Consider the following 17,967-nt stretch of genomic DNA (forward strand, 5'->3'; position numbering starts at 1 on the left):
TTTCATCTCCAGCTCTGCGCAAGTCACTGGTGTGCAGTGATGCGTGCGAATGACCTACTTTTTAGTACATTGACCTGGGGATTTTGTATTACTCACAACATGTTTTTTTATTGTTATCAGCCGGTTTATCATCACAGAAGAAGTGTGATTTATGGGATCATTTTGATCGTAAATTATTGATTTGAGGTACATATTCATATGTACTTAATGTGTGTTTGTTGCATATTTTGCAGAGTGAGAATTAGGCGATGTATGCTTGAGCCTGGCCCTAGGCTAGGCTCATCAACAACAAGCCGTTGATAAGGGTAAAAAGAAACACTTAGTTCCGCCTTCATTTGACGTGGCATGCGCTGAACTGCCGATGAGTGAGGCCTAGACAAAAAACAGTTTTTAGAGCTATATTCTTCGTGGTCATTTAATTATCTTGATTGTCAGCCAAATAAATGATGTTGATCTTGAGGGTAGGACATTGTTAGGTTAAACTGATTAAAATCTATGTGTCATAGACTATTATGAATGGGAGGGCCTAACTAGCTAGAGGCTAGGGCCTACGTAGGGAGGGGCATATTATTAATGGTACGAGGACATACCTTGTTGTTGTATTAATGATTAAAAATATTACTATTGAGGCCAAGGTAAGTAGGCCTACATAAAATAGATAATAATATAGAGGAAAAAGGTCTGCAATGTTACAAATATTCAAAATTTGTAAAGGTATCGACAAGCTAAACCAAATTCTTTGTGCTGGTGGCAGATTCAAGCACATGAGGGCATAGTGGCAAGATCAGGAAAACTCGCTCTAGAACATCGCAAAGTTGCAACCATCAAATGGTTGGAATTCACTTCCCAGTGAGGTAATATTGACAACCCCCCAACCAATTTAAGTCTTAGAGAGACACTGGTCTGACCACCAATTTAGTTTTCTCATTCGTGTAAGCCTCAAATGCCTCTAGATCAAGGTAATTCAAGGTAAAAAAAAAAGACTTCTCTGGGGCTTTGGAGTGTTTCCTGCCTTATCACATTTGAAATTTGAAAAATCTTATCGTAAGTGTTAATGCTTGTCAGTTCTTTTGCCATTTGGTTTATTTAGGAATTTGTTCACATTGTCATTTTAGCTTCTCATTTGCTGATTATTGTCATAGATAGATGTACTGTGGTATGTAGTGGTCTAACTTTAAATTTAGGCTTGTTTTTCTTTTAAATTTCTAGGTGCTAGCCAAGATGAAAGCCTCAAATTTTCAATCATCAAAGGCCCAAGCTGCTTCAAATTTACCTACTACACCACAGAAAGGTTAGTAAATTATAAATACTACATGTATGGCCTTACTTTCTCTACTTTTGTTTTATTTTCACTACTATGGTATCTTAATAAAATCATCTTTGTTATTGTGCAAACAGAATCTGAAAAGAAAGCTAAGTTGGCTGCCATCTACCAAGCTTTGAACTCTGACCCAGTTGATATTGCAGCTCTTCGTAAACATGCCATAAGCAAGGGAGGACTGCTGAATGATGAAGTTCGGCGTAAAGTTTGGCCAAAACTTCTTAACATCAATGTACATGATCAACATAAAAAAAAGCTAGGTACTGTATGAAGTTGTTTGTCATTTGAAACCAGTATGTAATGCCAAATATTTTTATCCATTGATTTTTTTTTTTTCAATTTGTCTTAACTGTGTATATTGTAAAATGTAAATGTTTAAATATGGTTTTATAGAAATGAAGAATAATAATATTTTATTAAATGATATATTATTATTTACAATGGATTGTTTGATTTTGTTCATTTATTGTTTAGCCCCTGATATTACCAAACACCGGGATTACAATCAAGTTATTCTTGATGTAAACAGATCTCTAAAAAGGTTTCCAAGAGGTAGGTTTGAAAGTGATCAAATGTACTATAAGCCTCTGTCCGCACTATCAAATAACTGATATGCCCATATTTGGGTGTAATATGACATCATCATGCCCATATATGGGCACGCCACACAAATTTGTCACATGAAATACAATAGTGTGTACAGAGCTTAAGTGAAATTTATTTTAGCGAACCATCCACCAATCAATAGTGATGATTTCGAATAATTAAATAACATTTTATTTTTGGTCGATTAGTGCACCCGCCCCCACAAAAGAATGGAAAATTGAGAAAAAAAAAAATATAGTTTTTCATTATTTTTATTATGCCCACCGCTGCCTTGAAATCTCCAAAAATAAGATATATATCTCTTCCTAATTGTACAAATTTAAAGCATTTAACCATCCCATTACTACACTGTTTACATTCACTAATAAAATTTTATTTTTATTTTCTCCTCCGTCTGGATGTTTTTGGCAAACTATTTGCTAAATAAGAAAACAAAATTTCATCTTTATTTTATTTCTGCCCTCTCCTAACAATCTTTAAAAAAGTAAGTTTGCGAAACAAGGTATAAAAAAAAAAAGTTGCTTAAGGTGGGTTAAAAAAAAGAAAATTCTTGTCCAAACATTTTTGAAAAGGGATTGGATAGTATTATAATTAGTAGTGATACTTTACTGATCTAAAAATGGCAAAACAAAGGTCCTACTCCTTTCTTTACTGAATAAACAATAATTTATAATAATTTTTAAAAATATATATGGTATACATGTAAAGAATGTGAATTAAATATTTTTTTTATGATTACAAAACTATGTTTGTTGTCTGTATAATCTATGTTTCTGATCTTCATTCACCACTTTAGATTGTAATTGTTCAATTATATTTTTCCATATTATTTAGGAATGAAAGATGATCAACGTGAAGTGCTTCAAGAACAGTTAACTAATATAATCGTGCAGGTGTTAATTCGACATAAGCAGTTGCATTATTACCAGGTAATAGTTTTGAAACTTGAAAATTATAATACAGTAAGTTACCTGTATTAATATTTAACTCATTTTAAACAATATTTAGAAGTGAATATTATAAACAAAACTATAAATGTGCTAAGTATAAATATTAACATATTTAATAAACAATAAAAATAAATATTACAATAGTTATATTATTATATCTTATATTTCTTAGGGTTATCATGATATATGCGTGACATTTCTGTTAGCTGTTGGAAAGGACATGGCTCTGTCTATTATGGATGTTTTATCAATTCACCACTTTAGGTAATTTTTTTTTAAAGCAAGTATTTTTCTGATACGATTAATAATAATCCTATAATATACAAAATTATGATAAAACCGACTTTTTGTTGCCATAATTTATATTTTAAATCTAATATAAAGATGTATTTATTGCAGAGATTTCATGGATTCTACTATGGATAGGACAAAGCACATGCTAAACTATCTCTTCCCAATTATTCGTAAAGGGAGTCCAGTGTTGCACGACTTCATGCAAAAGTAAGTAGAAATAAGGAATCAAAACAATAAGAGAAATTATGATATTATAACAGTCAGAAACCACTATGTAATGCATTGATTAATTGGAAACTAAAACTTTATGTTATAAAGAGAATAGATCCGTGTTGCCTCGGCAAGGCAAATTGAATTGAGGTGAGTTAGCGTAGCGGTAATGGATAATTTGAGAGGTACTGAGTTTGGAGACCTTCTGGAGTAAGACATATTGATCTAATTATGAAAAATAATTTTTTACATAATTCAGAAAGATTAGAGGATTGCCTTAAAGTGTACTGACATAGTACCACCACATGTTCCCAGAGCCTAAATATGAACTTTACATTTAAAAAAATGCACATCTTCTATTGTTAATTTTTAGGTCTGAAGTTGGAACCGTTTTTGCATTGGCGTGGTTGATCACATGGTATGGTCATGTATTAAATGATTACAAGAGCATTGTGCGGTTGTACGACTTCTTCCTAGCTTGTCACCCGTTAATGCCAGTTTACTTAGCAGCTGCAGTAAGTTATTCTTTAATTTATTGGGCTGAAGTAAGTTCTATAGTAGCTATGTAATAGCATAGAGCAAGATTACAATCGCAAATATAATCTTAATAATACAGTAACATAGTGTGAAGTTTAAAATTAAAATGGGAGGATAAACTTTGGCCAGGAGCCTGTTCTCTCTAACAAGCAAAGAACAACATGTCAACACAGAATGGCTGGTACAGTTGTGATTCGGCAAACCTCTGGCCACTTGCTTAGATCTATGCTTGACCAGCAAATGATAATTATGAGTTGGATAAAGTATTGATATTAGAAATTATTGTTGCATAGATTGTGCTCTACCGAGAGAAAGGTGTGCTTGAGCAAGATTGCGAAATGGTGTATGTACACAGCTTTCTTTCCAAAATTCCACAAGACCTTCCATTTGAGCACCTGATAATCAAGGCTGGAGACTTATTTGTGCAATATCCACCTTCTGAGATGGCAAAGGAGGCCAGACTTCAGTACAAACAAAGGTATATTGTATAATGAGAGGTGCATTACAGGTATATAACCATGATAATGTCTTAGCTCCCTTTTTTGCATATATTAAAGGCATTATAAACTTTGATATGCAATCTTATACCATCCCCCAAATTATTCACATTTTGTCCAGGTATCCCAAGCTGTAACCAGCAGGGTATCTAGGGGTGTAGGGCTTATAGGGGGGGGGGTGTAAAGATAAAATAGGAGGGATCGATGATAAAGTGAGGGGGCGTTAGCTGGTAAAAATAAGGTGATATGAGGTGATTTTCAACTACTTTTACTTATTTTTGTGGATTCAAACATTTGCCATGGGGCTGGCGCAATCTGTTTTTTTGGTACATAAACAGCTGCATAACCAGCATTGGTCTCAACCTTGCAACCATTCTGTTTTGCCTACAGTAAATGCCTTTAAGAGTGTGAGGATGTTCCCAGTCATAAATTTTTTATTTCTTTGCCAGTACTACAATATCCAAGCACGGTGATTTTGAATCGGCTGTTGAGCATCAACGACCAGATGCCATCCTACAACTGATGCGAGAGCAGAGTAGACGCAACAGTTTTCCATCTTTCAGAACTCAGAGCAGTCGAGCTGTGAAGGTTGCGGTGTGGGCGCTGTCAACGGCGGTTGGTGTTGCTGCCCTTGCTGTTCTTAACACGGCTGCGGAGTTTTGGGTATGACGCAAATAATTACTCTATATTGAAGTGTATAAGCTGTGATAAAAGGAGCTACACACCTTGTTGCAATACATTTTAACATTTGATGCTCATCATATTGACTCCCAGCTTGTAGTTGTGATCAATTTCAAGCTAACTATTGTATTCTACCAGCATAATGCTGTGTCGCTGGCAATTTAGCGCAGCGGGGATGGTTTGGTTTACCAACCTCAAGGTCAAGGTTTCTTGCTATGCACTTTGCTGATGTCCTTGAGCAGGGCATTTATATCTGCATTGCTTCTCTCCACCCAGGAGTATAAATGGGTACCTGGTAAGGTTGACTGCTGCAGCGCAAATGGCAGCAAGACTTAAGCATGTGGACCCAGTGACCAGGGAAAACAAATGCTTTGTATTAAACCTAAAGGGTGCTATATAAATACAGTACCAAAAAACAAGTAAAAATAACAAAACAACAGTAATGCGAAACCACTCTACTGTAAATTTTAATCTCAAATGTTAGGCTTACTATACTGTCCTGGAGCTATAACCAATTACACATAAGCCTTGCCAATAAATGCTTTTGTACTCCTGTGGTTGCCTGTATGTAAATGATATGCAAATGAGCATCATTGCCACAAAAAGGTCTGTATATGACTGTAGCTGTGTTGGTACAATTTGGTACTGCTTAAGTGGTGTAAGTAAATAATATATATTTAATATTGCTAGATACTTTATCTTATTGTAAATGACAAAGATTATGAAACCAATATAGAAATTTATCTAGAAACGAAATTGTGTAATTACGAAGTAAATCATGAATATTTATGTTTGATAAAAACAAGCTTAAATCCTGAAATCAGAATCTTGATTGTCCTGATGTTACGTTTTTTAATTACATTGTGTCTAGAGGTACGGTACCATATGTTATTCGGTAAGGGTTGGCAACAGGTAGGAACACTCACCACTGGCAAGATAGCAAATGGGAACGTATTCCTAGCCACTGCCTTGTAATTATTCTATGTATAAATATGTTTTTGTTTATAATTATTGAAATTCTTCAAAAGGAACCATTAGACTTATATAAGCCTTGATAATATAATCAAAAACAACAAAGGGCGGTTACAGAGTTAAAATGTCTTAAAATATCTGTACTAAAAATAATTATAACTTTATTGGCAGGGAGAAATAAACAGGCTTTGGCCCCTTAAGAACTATTAAAATATGACTGAAATAATAGCCTACTACAAAGTTGGTCTAAATTCTAATTTTTATTGAAGACCTCTGAAAATATAAATTTAACAACCACACCTGTGAATCATACTCCTATGATAGAGTAGGGCTGGGGTAGGTAGCACTCCCTAACAAAAAATCTGCCTCTGAAATAAAACTAGTTTTATTTAATATTTTGTTTCTACTGTGTATAACACAATATAAAGCGTTGTTTTAAGGATCTGTGACTATTGGCCATTATCTTAGCCCATGTTTTGTAAACTTTACTTCAGAATTAACAGTACTAAGTTAAGTCATAGTTATGACTGCATGTTTCAATTATCTCTTCTAACCCAGATTGTGTAGAGCATTGGTTCCTACTGTTTGATCCCCTATTTTGAAATGACCCAAGGCCTGTATTTTAGAGCTCGCAAATCATGGTATTTTTTTACGGTGGTGTTTAAAATTCTTCATGTGTTTTGCAACCCTCAGAAACTTTTTAGTGACATAAATTTGGGTCATGACCTATAGTTTTAAAATCAAAGTTGTGGTGGGTACACAACCTATGTTCTGATATTTTAAGTACTTAAATTTAGCTTTCATTCTTTTCTTTTTAAAGAAAACAAAATGATGCAATTATGTTACAATTTATAAAAATTTTAATTACAATAATTAATTTGAAAACTCAGGAAATTACAAAGTATATATGATTTGGTTCTTAATACTGTAACTGTAATGAAACTATAAATATGATGTTTACCATTTTATGTTGACTGTATTTTACGGTGATACATACATGTGATTACTGGATAAGAGAGTATATTGCTGTTAACTGTTTTATGAGTGTTTATATAATTATGTTGATTATTCTCTGGCTAATATTATATAATTTTATACGTTTATGATCATGCTCATAGTCACTGCAATGTTTGTGCAATATGTCTGATATCAGCATGATGAGATATTGGCAAGGATTTTTTTTCTTCAACTTCATAAATCAAGTAAATGTTTATGATTAAAAAACAAATTAATTTCTAATGCATCCAAGTACTGTAGTTTTATTTTGAATCTTTGTAGATTTGTAAATCTCAGCAATAATGATGTTTACATTTTAACATGACAGTGACAGCATTAATGCAGGTTCACATAAAATATTTGAAAAATATGTATCAGCATTTTTTATTATACAAAATTCTTTATCATTCTCTTTTGGCATCAGAAATGATACATCACATCATATTGCCATTAATTTCCGAGCCATGAAGCAACTTATGGTCCAATTTATGGCTTCCAGTCGTCGAAGCATCTTGGCTGCAGAATTTGTATGTTTTTGACATTTTTCACAAGCATTATTGCTATTTCATATGAACCTCATTTATCTCTTTCACATCCAAATACTTTTGCACAACTATTGCAGATTGGAACCATTTAATGCTTTAAAAGCTATGTTTTAATATGGGGCTTAGGGAGTGCAGTTTGTCATAATTAAAAATCCTGCAGAGAGAACACTATGAACCCGCAATTTGAGACTGGAACCATCTTGATCTTAATTCAGTAAGTGGAAATTCACAATATACACATTTCTTTTTTTACAAAAAATACAAAAATATAATTTTGAATAATTAGTAATCATCTCATTTTTAAGACAACTTCAGTTGCTATCTTGATCAAGAGATTGAAATCAAAGTCAAGATGGCAACGCCAGAAACGACGGTCACGTCCCCATACTTTTGCCGGGTAGCATGGACTTCCTATTCCATGGAATATACGTGCTATGGCACGACCGGAGAAATCGCGGTCATGGTGGAGACTGATAAAGGCTCGTACTGATCCACGTACAGATGCCGCACTTGCAACAATAGAATCCTGAAAGACAGAACGATGATTATGAAATGCATGAACAATGATTTGGCCGTCTCATGGCAAATAACGTAACTGCTTTTAGATTTTTGTTTAGTTACGTTGTTTTACCTTGGAACGGCCTGATCATGTAAAATAAAATAACAAAATCAGCATGAGATAATGTCATCCTGTTATTCATTACTCTTAACTCCACTAGCAGTGAACTGACGGGGACTCTCTCAAACATCAGACTATCACTCGTCCAAACCACAATCTCTTTCAGACATGTGGCCTTTGGATGGCTTCTCTCCTTGTTTCTTCCAGCTATCCACCACATCACCATGTGAGCCTACATGCCTAGGGGAATAAGCAGGCTGAAATTTTACTTACATCAATTTGTATTTCCTCATCATCCATCCACTGAACAAGCGACTTCTGATCGAAATAATCTCTTAGGATTGTTTTCAGTTCCTCGCTGGTTTCTTCATCGACATCAGCACTGCACATCCAGTAATGGTCACATGATACGCTAAAAGCAGGGATACACACTTAATTAGTGGATAATTCAAGAATAATAATACTGTAATAAAAATAATAATGTAATTTGTATCAATCAAACAAGATGCTCCTGGCGCTTGATGTGTAAACTATGTTTAGTGAATTTCTTCACCCCAAAGGGTCCCTTCGTGTCTGTGCTACCCAGGTAAACTGGTACAGTTGTACACCAGGGTATCTGCTTAATCATCTCATAATCGACCATAACAACAATGAACGAGCCTGCTGCTCTAACCAGTGCCAATATTGCGTCTGTAGGTTGTACCGTCCCTGCCTTAACCACTCGACCATTGAAACAATCACGATTAATCAAGATTATAATAATAATAACAATGGCAAATCAAAATAGTAATAAACTTATAACAACCAGTTTTATTTACCTGTTAAGTGCCTGGAATAGAGACTTCAGTTGGAAGAGCTCCCGCTTCTCTTGAGCTTTAACCTTTGAATACAGAAAGTCGACAACACCATCAAGTTCCTCATCAGTCAGATCACCTGGCGATCGGAAGTGGAAGCCAAGATCGGAGAGCTCGACCATGATGCCTGTCTTTGACTTACCTAAGAGTTTGAAAAGCAAAATTATGATAATATAAATAAAATATTGATTGTAATAAAAGTATTCTATTATTATTCTATAATATATCAATAACAATAAATAATAAACTATAATAGCAAAATAATTTATCAATATTGCATATTCTAATTGTGACAGACTGATGAAGGGTAATGAAAAGAGAATGAGGATGTACACCAAAAAAAACTTGCCATTCCATTGAAGGTTCTTGAGTTCTCTCTTTACAAGACCAGACTGCCAGTTCATCTCACTTGCAACATCCACCACAGGGAACTCAATGTTGCTGTGGTTTCTAAGAGATTTACCGGTTTTTTGCTGATGCAGAGCAATGGCAGCTGCTAGAGCAGGACACTTGTGGGCCATGGTCTGAAGCTGTTTTGGACCTCCATAGCAGCTGACATTGCAAGTTGCCAAAGCTGGTGGAAGGTTGGAGACCCACTGTTGAGGGTGTAGTTCAAGGTGACACAGGAGAGTTGCAATACCTGGAATATCAATAACAGATTATTCTAATTAATCAAGAATTTATTCATTTACAGGTAACATTTATCCAAAAGAGCTCTTGGGTCTGTCATCATCACAAGAACCCCTGTAGTAAAAACTTATATTTGTAGACTTGGTTGTGATAAAGTCTGACCTTCTTCTTTGATGTCTAAGGATTCCACAGTTTGTTCAATCGGTATTGCCCTTTCATGTCCAGGACAGAGCCGATGTTTCCTGAAGCTAGGCTGTTTCCGTGGGCTAGGTGCAACTGCAGTCTCTGATCCTTCCGTTGTTGTCTGCTCTTTTGTGACATTCTGCAAAGCATCAGATGTGCTGGTATTTTCTACAACATCAATTTGATCCAGTTGAGGAATGACTTCTGCTGGTGATTCTTTCTGCATCAACATCTCATCTGGAATCATCATGTACTCTGCATCATCATCTTCAAAAGCCAAAGCCTCTTTTGCAGCCTTAGAAATACACAAAGTGCATTGTATGGGTGAATGAAAATCAAAAGACATGAACTATAATATATAATAATACGACATAATGTCATAAAGTAAAAGATATCAGATCCAGTGGCCGATCCAAGAATTCAAACTAGATGGAACCTGGAGGGCGGAGGGACTTTCACAGAAGTAGAGTCAAACCACCTCAGCCCCCCCCCCCCCATTGTTAGATAAACTTCAGCCCCACCATGGTTGGGGATGAGGTAAGAAAATTTATGATTATGGTACTTCTAGATGGCCAGATATGGCACTGTCAGACCTAAATTTAATTTTTTCTCCATTCAAAAAAAAAATTGTTGGGGGTGGGGTTGGGGGCCACTTGGGGCCTTGAATCCGCCACTGCAATCTCACAGGCCAGTAAAGTTCAGAGCTAAGCTCGACTCTCAGATAATGTTTCTAAGGTCTCCTTAATTATACTAAAGTACAAATAATAAATAAAAATAGCAGAAGATATACTTACTTGCCTAGCTTCTTCTTTCTCTTTACACCTGCATAATGCGAAGACTTTACGACAAAGTTTCTTCAAGGTAAACCTGTCCAGCGTGTTAGCATATGTGTGGCGTCGAAGTTCACTTAGATCTCTTCCCTGTAAATAGTTATTATAGTATTAATAACGTTGATGAATAATAATTAAAATATCAGATCTTGAAGATGTTTACTAGCCATTCAGTTGTATGTAGCCTAATAAAAATATTAAAGGGTATTTAAATGGCAAAAATCTTCTAAATCTCACCTCTGAATCCAGAAAAAGATGGCAATGTGCTGGTTTCCCATCACGGCCAGCTCTACCAATCTCTTGCACGTAGCTCTCAAAGCTCTTGGGCATGTTGTAGTGGATGATTGCACGGACATCAGACTTATCAAGTCCCATTCCAAAGGCCACTGTTGCAACAACGATGCGGATGCTACCAGACATGAATGCATTCTGTACCCTTCTCCGCTGACACGCACTCATCCCAGCATGGTAGGTCTCGGCACTATTGACCTCAGGTCGTTCATTTGGGGCTAGCTTTGTTGCTGTTTATGAATAGAAAACCATTATACATTAAAATTGTATATTACAAAAATAATTTTAAAAATGTTTTTCGAAGGTGTATCAGTATAGGTCTTTGTGCAACCATGGAGGAACCATGGTGCAACCATGGTGAAAAGAAAATGAGGATGACAATGTGGGGATTATGGATGTCCTAGTAAAAGTAACAATGGCAGTAGCCAGTTCAAAGAGACAGGTATTCTACTTGAATCAATCAATGAAAATATGTAAACTAATAAAAAATAGACAAATTTAATAAATGAATGATAAAATTCCATAACAAAACTATAAAAATGAAAACCACATACATTTGTATGTCATCTTTTTTGGTTTTTTAATTTTCTTTTCCTTCTTTGTCTTTCCCTTTCCCTCTCCTTTCTTCTTTTTCTTCACATCCTCAGCTTCTTCGTTATTCTCCACCTCTTCATTGATCTCTCCAGCATTATCTTTCTTATCTGTTTCTTCTAAATCCATGGCAGGTACATCCTTCCTCTGAGCATCTTGCAGACAGGTTCTCAATACGGAGGCCACTTTCTCTGTCTGATCACGCCGAATGCAATACACAATAATGGAGTCTAAATTACTGAACCGATCCCCTTGAAGCAGCTCAACCAATGCCTAAAAAGGTAACATAAATTTTTAGGAATAACCTTTAAAATATCATTATACTAAAGCTTGAAATAGACTTTAGCAGAGGAAGATAAGTGCAATGGGGTTGATAAATGCTTTAAGTTTTAATATTATGCAATTGTGAGAAAATGTAAACGATGGGGTTCTCCCACGGCCACTACTGCACAAACACATTCAATCAGTAGCTTGTAGTAAGTATGTAATAATTTTAAAATAATTTTGAGATATTTGTGTTTTATAATGTGCAACTGGCAATATCTCTACTATGTGCATACTTTAAAATTTGTGATGGCAAGTGAGGAAAAGTCATACAAGAAATTCAGAAATTCATTTAACCATAGAGAAAATAGAACAGTTCTATTTTCTCTATGATTTAACATACATATTAAATGAAATTCTGAAGGTTCCTCTGGATTGTATCACAGACTGGATTGCTCAAAAACAAATTTACTCACCCTGTCTCTATTCACGTCTTTCGAAACAGATAGTTTGAGATTGTTTGGAACGGACCTGCCCCTCACAACAGCATCCTCATCAATACCTAGGTGGCTCACTACACTCATTGCTGTTGACATGGTAGCAGTGGCCGTCAATCCCAGAAGGCATTGTACACCAAACCTTTCACGAATAACCTTTTTGAAAGAAAAAATATTCAAATATTTAAACATTACCTTCCTCATTAATGGATAATCTAATACACACACAGAATTTTCATAAAGTATGACTGTTTTAAAATTATTGGCTATTGACTGACTGTTTTGATGTGCTTTTTATTTCTTTGCATTTTCAATGATTGCTGATGTATAATTCAATTACAATATTCAATCTGTAATATTGCAGCCAAGGATATATTGCCCATTGGCAAATCTTGGGCCCCATGCCAAAATATGCAAGTCAGAAAAATTATGTATGTTCCCCCTCACCTTGCAGACCATGAGGTAAGACGGCCGGAAGTTATGGGACCATTCAGACACACAATGCGCCTCATCAATGCAAGCAAATGCTATAGGGGGAAGCTGATGGAGTGGGGGCAGGCAGCCACCTCCTCCCCCGCCTCCAACAACTGCCTCTGGAGATACAAGCAAAACCTGGACGTTCCCATCAGTTATCTCCTTCACAACTTTCTCTCGTTGAGGCTTTGTCATGTTGCTATGGAGACGGGCTCCTTGGAGACAACCGGGCAATCCAATCACCTGAGAAAAAAAAATTGAATATTATTATTTTAAACATTTAACTTGTTTCATAACACACCTAAATAGATACTTGCCATTTGATTGGTGGATTTAATATCACATGGCATTGAGTACTTCCTCTATTGATGGTAAACTAATCTACTACTTGAATTGGGTCATCCTTGTAATTTAGTTTCATTACTCGTTTTTGTTGTTATACATGAATTGAACCTACGACACATTACAATAAGAAGGAAAGATTCCTATGCACTAACCAACAGTGCCATGATTTTCTTACCTGATCCTCCATGAGAGATACCAAGGGAGAGATGACTAAGGTGATGCAATGGGATCGCTTAGAATACAAGTACGCAGGTAGTTGGTAACAAAGAGATTTACCAGCTCCGGTGGATAGCACAACTAAAGTTGAAAGACCTAGTGACAAAAGAGAGAATATAAGACATTTTACATATTTTATTTTTGACTGATATGATGAAGATAAAGGATGATGATGGTGATGATTTGGTGATGTTCTTATTTTTTATTGCCAAAATCAAGAACATAAACAAACAAAATGACAGTCAATTCAGGGAATAGGCAGGAACCTAAAAGTAAACTAAATCTCTGTAAACAAAGTTAAGGTTCCTTACTCCTAAAGTAACATAAAAATAAATATATATTATTATAAGGCAAGAATTCTTTGCACAGTTAATGGTCTTCCTCCATGTTGATAATGGTGATGATGGTTACGTTGTTGATGATCTTGTTGATGAAAGTGATAATGATGATGAGGATGATAATTATGACAGTGTTGATAAACATAGTGATAATGATGATAATAATGGTGGTAATGTTGATACTGATGTTGGTTATGCTGTTAATGAAGACATGTTTTTGATGAAGTTGATGATGGTAATGACAACGGTTATGATGTTAGTGATGAAGACGATATATTTTGATACCAAGAATATTGAGAATGTGGTTACCTGACAATATTCTCATGATGGCCTTCTCTTGACCTCCGCGGAATGAGTCAAATCCCATTTCTTTGAGTGCTTTATAAACGGTCTTTGGAGTTTCTAGAAAGGAATAAGAAATGGAATTAAAATGTTATATGGTCCTCTAGTTGAAGAGTAATTCTACTAAATTTTGATTTATCAAAAGAAAAATATCCTACCTACTATACATATATATAATACTATTAATATTATCATCATCAATGTTACTATTATAATTATCACCATTATCATCATTTATAATAATTGTTATTATTATATTCACTATATCATCATTCATTACAATTATCATCATCATCTTTGTTATTATCATTTTTATTAATCATAAGAAATAGAGTGTGCAGATACCGATTGGTTTTCCATTATCGTCTAGTTCAAACAATGGCTCAATCGCTATTCTTACTACAGGTGCGTCATCTTCAGGTGGTGGAGCAGGTGCATTCAGGAAGTTAAAGGTAACCTCACCTGGTGCATGAAAAAAATTGCGTTTACAATATACAATGTATTGTTAATAAGACAATATTGGTATCAACATCTAAGTTTTATGTAAATAATACTTTATGATAAAATTATCGATTATTGATATATTAGAATTGCAGAGTACAGTTGAACATGATATAAAACAGGACTCCAAGTCTCCTGTGAGTTGTAGAAATCTCCTGGAAATTAGAAGATTTCCGCACTCTTGCGAGCAAGAAGTAACCTCCCAGAAAGTAACCTGCCATGACAAGGTTTAGAACCCATGACACTAAGATTGGAAAGCAAGCATCTTAACCACCAGGCTACAGTGCCATTAAATATTAGATTGATAAAACATCCTGTAAAGTATGGTTGCTTTATATACAAATACAAACAATTTCCTAGTATCGTATGTCTTCTAAGATTGAAAGAGGTGCTTCGGCATTATTCTCTACCTACCTTTAGGTTGTTTGATACCTGTGGCAGCGATGGCTGCCTCCTCCAGTGTTGGGAAAGGAGACTCTGTCATATCCTCAGGATTCACTTCATCATCTTCCTGGATGTCTGGCTTTACTGGAGCACCTAAAACAAAACAAATCCAAACAAAATCATAATATTATAAATGAAAAATGAATATTATCAATTCATCAAGAAAAAAAACCCCCAAATAATAATGCTGTTTCATTATTTTTTTTTATATCAACAAAAACAAAAGTATTTAACAAATGAATGTGTATTTTTATTGGGTAAAAAATTAATAAGATGTAAATAAAAATGTAAATTCTAAAATGCTGTAATTTTTCCTGATGATGTTCGAATAAAGAACGAAATATTGAATCACTATGGCTTCTCTAATACCCCTTTTACACTGCCAAGGGCAGAATAAAATTAATTGTGTTAATTACGGAGTGATCCTGGATGCATTTCCCTTTTACATCAAACGAAAAAGCCTGGGCTGCTCTTGAGTTACTCCCATTTTACACCGGCAATGAACTCGGGTTCAAATACCGCCCTCAATTTTTGTTGCGATGGTGATCATCATTTCACTCAGTTCCTCATTGTGACAAAGCGCAATATTGTCAATGTTGAAGAAATGTATATGCAGATTGTTTTTAAATTATGCGAATTAAACCAACAGTTTTGATATCAAGTCTATACCGGAGTGAATGGGGTTTAATTTGAATAGTGTCTAGGCCTAGCCGGTTTCTAGCAAAGTTTAGGCCTACCTGACCACAGCTGCAATAGGCGCAAGGTAAGACCTAACTCTGGAATCAAATTCAGTGTTGTTTACACTGGCGATTCTGGAATGTGCCCACATTGTCCAACGCTGAATGCGTCCCGCACATCAATCCCGGGATGTTTGGCAAACTGGGTTGTATTTTTGGACGTTTACACCAACCACAACTCAGGAGTTTCTAGCCCAGGTATTGCAAAATTCTGGATTGTGTTCGGAGTTTTGCTTGCAGTGTAAAAGGCGTATTAGTCTTTTTGGAGTCTGCATGATCTTATTTATCCGGTTTGTCTGGTTTGTACGTATATTGTAACATAGTTGTAATTTATAAACATACAGTATAATATTTAGGTTAAAAATATACTAAAATTATATATTTAACTGATTTATTATATAAAATGTTATATTCAATTCAATTCAATTAACATTTATTCAATTAATTAATAAATACATCAAATAATAAATACATCAAATGATAAATAAAGTGGACAACATTAAAATTAATTAATTAGGATCAAAAATAGTAACGAAGCTTAGTCTCAATTTGACCCCGACAAAACAAAAAGTAAAAACTAATAATAAACGCATATCAGGTAGACCTACATTTTATATACATATACATATATATATATTTATATATATATATACATATATATATATATATACATATATATACATATATATATATATACATATACACACACACACCCCCATACATACATATAAATACACACACACACACGAACACACACACACATACGTACACACATACATATATGCACACACACACATACATATATGCACACACACACATACACACAAACCAACATATACACACATATATATACATACAATATAAATAAACAATCAAAGGTACATATGCAGTGTTTAGATAAGGACATGATGGAACATCGTAGGTTACCCTGTAGCTATTTAACAAATGTCCATGTATATGTTTGAATATCATACATATATATATATATATATATATATATATATATATTTTACACATACACATACATATATAAAATAAAATATTTAAATAAAGTTAAGTTATATGTACCTAAACATAACAACAATTTGCAAATTCTTACGTTTTCCTTTGCAGAACTTGGCCCAGTGGCCTTCCAGACCACATTTAAAGCATGTGCCTGGTTTGCGCCAACCACCTCCCCCACCACCACCGCCGCTTTTACTGTACGACTTCCCTGATGTTTGACCCGTCTTTATCTTCCATTGCTGGCGTTTGTAGGCCGGTCCTGTCATTTTATTGGTGCCTCGGGTGTAAACTTTCTTCTTTAAATTAATCTTTACAAAGTTTTCATTGAGACTCGCAGAACTCCTAAAAAAAGTATTTAAAAAAATTAAATATCTTACTAGGTCTTATCCAACTAAGTTATTGTTTGAATACATTATTATTAATATTAATAAAATAATATTCAATATTGAAAATTTATTGTAATATTAATATACAATCTTATATAATCAGAATTTTGAACTTAGTAACATAATAAAAATAAGTATAATAGTAATAATACAAGCTTAAATAGGAATCATTATGGTATTGTAACGATAATAAAATTAGTAATACTATTTAATAATAAAACATTCAATAATGAAAATTATTGTAACAGATATTTATATAGAATCTTATATAATCAGAATGTTGTCTTAGCCCTTTCACTGCGTGTACCCGGTAATACCGGGTATAAACACATATTGTTGAATTGCGCGTACCCGGTACTACCGGGTATGCAGAAAAAATATTGTTAAAAATCAGGAAGAGGTTCTGCGCCCTCTATAGTTTTTTTCTATGAACTATAATTAACCTTTTATCGGAAAAAAGTGTTTTCAAGTGGTTAGGCGCAAAATGGCGGGTGCACGGCCTCAAAACAGACGGTACAATGTCGACGAAGCTATGGACCAGATCTTTGCAGATACGGATAGTGAAGATAACTTTGAATTGGAGGATTCTTGCATTTCTTTTCCCCCAGTCGACTATGATATTGACGACAGTGATTCTAAGGACGAAAACGATGATTCTCTCAACTTGGGAGGCCCTGAACAGGGTCAAGGTGGCAATGCCTTGTCCGCAGATTTCCTTTCCACATTTCACACAATAGAACAGGCTAATTTGTATAGTTCTAAAATAAAGTAACCGTATGATGTTTGCAACGATGCATTTATATTTACAACC

General features: G+C 34.7%; 2 protein-coding genes across 6 annotated transcripts in view; one reads left to right on the forward strand and one right to left on the reverse strand.

Annotated features, from left to right (window-relative positions):
- The first annotated feature begins 57 nt into the window (after positions 1 to 57).
- Positions 58 to 7,307, forward strand: LOC117109488 (TBC1 domain family member 20-like). The gene is made up of 10 exons (XM_033251852.1): positions 58 to 186; positions 1,210 to 1,291; positions 1,399 to 1,581; positions 1,796 to 1,873; positions 2,762 to 2,856; positions 3,050 to 3,141; positions 3,277 to 3,378; positions 3,755 to 3,896; positions 4,212 to 4,396; positions 4,865 to 7,307. Exons 2-10 carry the CDS (start codon positions 1,222 to 1,224, stop codon positions 5,082 to 5,084), a joined length of 1,167 nt encoding a protein of 388 aa, XP_033107743.1. The 5' UTR covers positions 58 to 186; positions 1,210 to 1,221; the 3' UTR covers positions 5,085 to 7,307.
- Positions 6,596 to 17,967, reverse strand: part of LOC117109486 (ATP-dependent DNA helicase Q4-like) — a 17,008-nt gene continuing 5,636 nt past the window's right edge. For all 5 annotated transcript variants that reach the window (XM_033251847.1, XM_033251848.1, XM_033251849.1 and 2 more), the window contains exons 5-19: positions 16,865 to 17,112; positions 14,999 to 15,121; positions 14,429 to 14,545; positions 14,051 to 14,143; positions 13,363 to 13,499; positions 12,816 to 13,085; positions 12,348 to 12,524; positions 11,571 to 11,880; positions 10,963 to 11,246; positions 10,690 to 10,815; positions 9,875 to 10,190; positions 9,432 to 9,722; positions 9,047 to 9,224; positions 8,502 to 8,640; positions 6,596 to 8,135 (exon numbers count right to left, since the gene is read on the reverse strand). In XM_033251847.1, coding sequence (XP_033107738.1) covers positions 7,899 to 8,135; positions 8,502 to 8,640; positions 9,047 to 9,224; positions 9,432 to 9,722; positions 9,875 to 10,190; positions 10,690 to 10,815; positions 10,963 to 11,246; positions 11,571 to 11,880; positions 12,348 to 12,524; positions 12,816 to 13,085; positions 13,363 to 13,499; positions 14,051 to 14,143; positions 14,429 to 14,545; positions 14,999 to 15,121; positions 16,865 to 17,112 — 3,046 coding nt within the window. In that variant the 3' untranslated portion in view covers positions 6,596 to 7,898. The remainder of the gene's footprint in view (positions 8,136 to 8,501; positions 8,641 to 9,046; positions 9,225 to 9,431; positions 9,723 to 9,874; positions 10,191 to 10,689; positions 10,816 to 10,962; positions 11,247 to 11,570; positions 11,881 to 12,347; positions 12,525 to 12,815; positions 13,086 to 13,362; positions 13,500 to 14,050; positions 14,144 to 14,428; positions 14,546 to 14,998; positions 15,122 to 16,864; positions 17,113 to 17,967) is intronic.

This window comes from Anneissia japonica, unplaced genomic scaffold (assembly GCF_011630105.1).
Source record: "Anneissia japonica isolate Jap-2015-1 unplaced genomic scaffold, ASM1163010v1 scaffold3867_len840240_cov202, whole genome shotgun sequence".
Taxonomy (NCBI): domain Eukaryota; kingdom Metazoa; phylum Echinodermata; class Crinoidea; order Comatulida; family Comatulidae; genus Anneissia; species Anneissia japonica.

Coding starts and splice junctions, on each gene's coding strand:
- LOC117109488 (XM_033251852.1), top strand. CDS start 1,222: ATGAAAGCCTCAAATTTTCAATCATCAAAGGCCCAAGCTGCTTCAAAT. Junction 1,582..1,795: donor TCAACATAAAAAAAAGCTAG/GTACTGTATGAA, acceptor TTTATTGTTTAG/CCCCTGATATTACCAAACAC. Junction 2,857..3,049: donor AGCAGTTGCATTATTACCAG/GTAATAGTTTTG, acceptor TATATTTCTTAG/GGTTATCATGATATATGCGT.